At 38.8% G+C, this 4,963-nt stretch overlaps 1 protein-coding gene across 1 annotated transcript; it reads right to left on the bottom strand.

Moving 5' to 3' along the window:
- Positions 1-267: 267 nt before the first annotated feature.
- Positions 268-4,210, bottom strand: eny2 (ENY2 transcription and export complex 2 subunit). Its single transcript, XM_080472109.1, has 5 exons — positions 4,163-4,210; positions 3,860-3,940; positions 2,685-2,755; positions 2,020-2,094; positions 268-578 (listed from the first exon to the last, which is right to left on the bottom strand). The coding sequence occupies exons 2-5, from the start codon at positions 3,925-3,927 to the stop codon at positions 505-507; spliced, it is 288 nt and encodes a 95-aa protein (XP_080328235.1). The 5' UTR covers positions 3,928-3,940; positions 4,163-4,210; the 3' UTR covers positions 268-504.
- Between the last annotated feature and the right edge of the window lie 753 nt (positions 4,211-4,963).

Raw genomic sequence — 4,963 nt, 5'->3', positions numbered from 1 at the left:
TTTCAATATTTGTTGGATGAACCAAAAATCCCAAGACCGTACATATCTAAAACTTGATTCAACAATTTAACAGGCTGGAATCAGTCTGTGTCGTGTTCCTGCCCTCATGTTTGCTGGATTAACTTTCTAGTTATAACCATTGGCACCGGCGACCCAGCACTGTGAAAAGCTGATGCTGTCTTTTAATGTTTAATAAATGGAGACAGAAACACGTGACTACTTAATTGCACCTTAATGCAAAGTAAAAAACCAAGTCAAAAAAGGTTTAATTGTTTAGTATTTTATTCAAATGATTTTGACGACTCTAAATATCAAAAGCGTCATATTATATACAAAATGTGAACACATGCTCAAGGCAAATGATGTTAGACATGTGGCTACGGATCACACGGTGGGTAAAAACCTAGGTAAATTCAGACTTAAAGCCAAGGAATTTTTATTGTGAATGTCAGTCAATTCTGCCCTTTAAAAATAGAATTATTATGGGAAAGTGATGGGATGAACTTATGTGGCATGCTGTGCGAGGAAGGCCCTTATTCTGTGCAGGAGCTCTTTCTTCACACTGTCTGGCACCAAGGCTGCAAGAAGAAGAAGAAAAAAAAACAGTGAGGATTTATCATTTCTGCAAGAACGCTGTCTCTTCGGTCGCACTTATTCTGTCGAGGAACGGCTACGTCTCATGAAGATCCAACGCGCCCGAGACAGAAACATTACAGCTGTGGAGGTTAAAGCCGAGCTGCAGTCCAACGTGTTGCAGATGTGTCAGCTCCAAAGGCATGCATCACTTCCGAGCTCTGAAATGTCTTCGTGGAAAACCATTTCGTTCAATCAGATTAAGATTTATGCATCTTAACCACAGTGGTCGATCTTCTCTCTTCTAAATGTCCTCCTCCACTACATCCAACTTTTGTTTTCTCCTCTTGGCTGGAAGCTCCATCCTCAGCATCCTGTTCCCTACATGGCTGCCATCTCACCTACATTGACGAATTAAATCGGTGCAATAATAATAATAATAAAAAAAAAAAAGCATAACGATGCAAACAGCAGAGGGCTCAATCTAATTTTGCTCATTGTTTTTGAGCAAAGACGCTCCCCTTCCTTGATCAACGCCCTCCCGTCGCTACGTGTTCGACGTCCTACGTCACGCGCAGAGCGGCAAGGCGATCGGTGCGGAGGACGGCAAAGTTATGTCTGTGGCCTCAGGTGAGTTTGAAATACAAGAAGCTCCCTCCAGTTATAGTTCGGAGGTGCGGCAGCATTTTGGCTTTCCGAAGTCAGAAAATGAAAATGGTGAGAAAATAACAGAACTATTTTTTTTAATTGTTATTTATATCATTTCTTCTGTTTTTAGTGCTGCTAAGCACCTTGTGACTCATGGCAGGGAAAGGTGCTATATAAATAAAAAATAATTCTTTGAGCAAACACTGTGACGCCCTACACAAACATTACAACCAACATGATGCAGCACGTCACCCGACATCACAGTGAGACGCTCCGGCCAAACCCTGCAGGAGCTGGGAGGAACGTTTACCAGCCTTTGTTTGTTAATTGAAGAGATTTCCTTCATAGTTTACTTTATGTGAGATGTGTTTTCAAATTCAGTTAATTTACTGATTTTGTTTAGACAAATGTATTTTAATTTAATAGAATTGTGTTCTTTTAGAAAGAAAAGTAAATATGCCTTAGTTTGTGCCTTCCAGTCAGTCACTGTACCTACGGCAGGAAGAAAGGAAGTTTAACTTGATACAGTTTTGAAAAGAAGACGAGAAAATACCGTGTTGTATTGAACAGAAATAATAAAAAAACGCAGCTTCCCGCAGCTTTGGACATTTAGTACCTAAACTGGTGTGAAATCTCGGCCCCCTGCATTTTCATCGTTTCATCACCATCATCCTACCTTTGAATTTCTGCAATTAATCCGTTTGTCTTTCACCACAGCTCACAAGAAAATATCAACGACTGCAACTAAACTATGCAGCTAAGACAGTATGAAGTAATAACCACAGTGAGTCGAGGTACCTCTTCCTTTTGGAGTGATCTCTACAACCAGGTCCTCCACCGTGACGTGCTCCAGACCTTTTTCTTTGATGACCTCTGAAAACAGCAAAAACCACATCAGTGTCAATGTAATGCAGCAACATGAGTCCTGACATTTCCCGCAATTTTAAATGTTTGATGACACTTTAAGCTGCACAAACACTGAGGCACTGTCCTTTAAAGTGTTCTTAGAAGAGGGCGGGAACTTTTATTACTATTTGCTTGATGGTTGAATGAATCAGGAGACGCAAAAAGCAGATTAGTTGCTAACGGATTCTACAATTTTGATGCTCAATTAATCAATATTTTGTTTAATCAGCTAAAAATAATAAAGCTGGCCAACGTTAGGTTCAATGGTCGGTAATAAGATATAAAACCTGGCTGCTCTATGACGTTTACAAACTGAATTCTTTGCTTTATTTGTTCCAAGAAACCATGGAGAGCTGAGGGTTGGCCACAACCACAACGGGTCATCTTGTTACTGATAACCGAGACCGAACCATCATCCTACTGGTGAGAAGCGGCCTATTAATGTCCATTTGTTTGTATGTTACTCATCAAAGGTGCAAAAATCTTCTTTTATTTTTTAGCCTGTAGTTAAACTGGAGATGCTGATTTCCCCCATGAAGAGCAGGTGTGAGTCCTACCTTTGCACTGCGCCTTCATCTGGTCCTTCCACCCGCACTCGGTGAGCTTTGCTCTCAGGATCTCCTTCAGCCTGTCAATGAAGGACAAAGACCAATGACAATACTGCACCAGATGTGCTCCCCTCTCATGCTGAGAAAAAGTTAAGATTATCATAATAACAGCAGCAGCTGCGGCCTTCATGTTGATTACAACAGTGTTTGTGTTGGCCCTGGGGCCGAGCTCTTCACTCAGTTGTGCTGACAGTCCCACTATAAACCATCCGGAGGTTTCAGACGGACGTTCCAGACCAATAAATATGTGACAGAGCGGCGCTATGTGGCCTTTTTAAAAGCTGACAATATCTCGCAGTCGGCTGGTAATGACTCCAGCGACCCCAAGAAGAATGAAGCGGTGGAGACGATGGATGGTATCCAGTTGAAAAAAGAAAAAAGAAAAACGAAATGGACACAATCACACAGGTGATCACTTGTGAAATATTCAACCACTGTTTAACTCAGAAGTTGTCAATCTCTATATCAATTTGTTCAGTTATCACTTCACTGTGGTTTGTTCTTCCTGAATAATGTTTAAAATGTCTCGGAGAAGAAAATAGTTGAAACAACAGGTGGAGATAAATCTGACAGTAATCAGAGTAATATTCAGATACGGGTGAGGAGAACAGAGATACAACAGAAGACGACATAATAATGTGGTTAAAAGCTTGAATATATAATCATTAATGATTCTTCTGCAAGTCATTGTTTGACAAATTTATGATTATTTTCCCTTTTTAATGCCCATAGAAACAATAAATAATGGAAAAAATGGACCCTCCTTGCTGAGTAAGTATATTATTGATAGAAGTATAAAGTGATGGCAGTACACAGCAACTTCATGATGCTTTTTCTTAATCTAATTTTTTCCTGGGATTTGCTGCAGTTCCCAGCGACGCTGCATAAGAATAAGCAGTATGGATGGATGGATATGGTAAATGTATCTAATGTCTATTGATGCAATGTCATGGAGAACTTCTGCAAAGCATGTTTGAGATAAACCCGTGTCTTCTGAATAACTTTGCCCTTTACTCTGCTCAGGTGGTTTGAGATTTGTTCCAGCCTACAACTTATAACCAAAACTGCTCAATAACTTAGACAACTAAGTGTTTTTACTTTCATGATTCGGCGTGTCGTCTTACCTGTCTCTTTCTCCCATCTCTGTCAGCTTCTGGTTTATTGTTGCCTTCATTTTTAGCTCTTTATTCATAGTCCTTGACCCACTGAAAGAGAAAAGAAGTGCCAGTAGATAAGGTTTGGAATTATACACACAGCGGTAAACCTACAAAACAACTGTAAACAACACAATATATGATTCCATGCAGCAAAGTTATCGCTCTGATTCGGCTGGTATCGATTAGATGTTTGTTAAAACTTTAAACAATAGCAAAAGAATATAAAACATGTCTCGTTCACCGCTAGAAAGAAAATCGCTCAGATTTTACCTTCAAATAAAACACTCCGACAGGAAACACGGAACGGCTCAGTGGTTCCTACCCCTTTTCATCCTGCAGTACTATAACTGGCCACACGGAAGCAGTGCTGGACAATAAACCCAAAGCCAATCAGCGGCTGACTATTTCAATAGGAAGAAATAAACCAAATAATTTGGAAACTGCAGTTGTTGATTTATCAAAAATAAATAAATAAATAAAAAATAAAAAATATTAAATAAAAGTCTACCGTGTTCAGATATTTTACGGCTCTAAACCAAGTCTGAAACACTATTATGTGCTCAGGCTTTCCAATAAATAATAAATTAATTTATTAATTTATTAGTCATTATATTAATGAAGTCTTTATTTTATTTATTACTTTTATTGTTTTTCCTTGCCTTGCCTCTGTATCATAACTCTGTCTTATATGTGTGCACCGTGTGCATATTTTTTATTATATTGTATTTTTACCTGCTTTTTTGTGCAATACATCCCCCATATTCTGTACATGTCCACACATATAGGCACCGTGTGCATATTTTTTTTTATTTTATTGTATTTTTATCAGCTTTTTTTAGTTTCTGCTATGTGTGCTTCTTTCTCTTTACTATCCTGTTGTACCACTGCAAATTTCTCCACATGCGAGACAAATAAAGGGATATCTTATCTTATCTTAACATCTGTTGAAAGTCATTCTTAGATTTTCTCAGATTGTCCTGACATGTTAGAAATATCCTTCTTCTTCTTCTTCTTGTTCTGCAGAAAACATCCATTCATTATTTTCTAGTTGAGGTGTCACCTTGCGGCTTG

This window comes from Lipophrys pholis (genome assembly GCF_963383615.2).
Source record: "Lipophrys pholis genome assembly, chromosome: 9".
NCBI classification, from domain to species: Eukaryota; Metazoa; Chordata; class Actinopteri; order Blenniiformes; family Blenniidae; genus Lipophrys; species Lipophrys pholis.
The sequence above is the reverse complement of the archived record's forward strand: the minus strand, read 5'-3'. Positions and strand labels throughout refer to the sequence as shown.

What these genes read in the sequence shown, in the direction of transcription:
- eny2 (XM_080472109.1), bottom strand. Translation starts at nt 3,927, where the DNA reads ATGAATAAAGAGCTAAAAATGAAGGCAACAATAAACCAGAAGCTGACA. An exon ending in GATGAAGGCGCAGTGCAAAG is followed by an intron (nt 2,095 to 2,684) that starts GTAGGACTCACA and finishes TGCTGTTTTCAG; the next exon opens with AGGTCATCAAAGAAAAAGGT. An exon ending in GATCACTCCAAAAGGAAGAG is followed by an intron (nt 579 to 2,019) that starts GTACCTCGACTC and finishes TTCTTCTTGCAG; the next exon opens with CCTTGGTGCCAGACAGTGTG.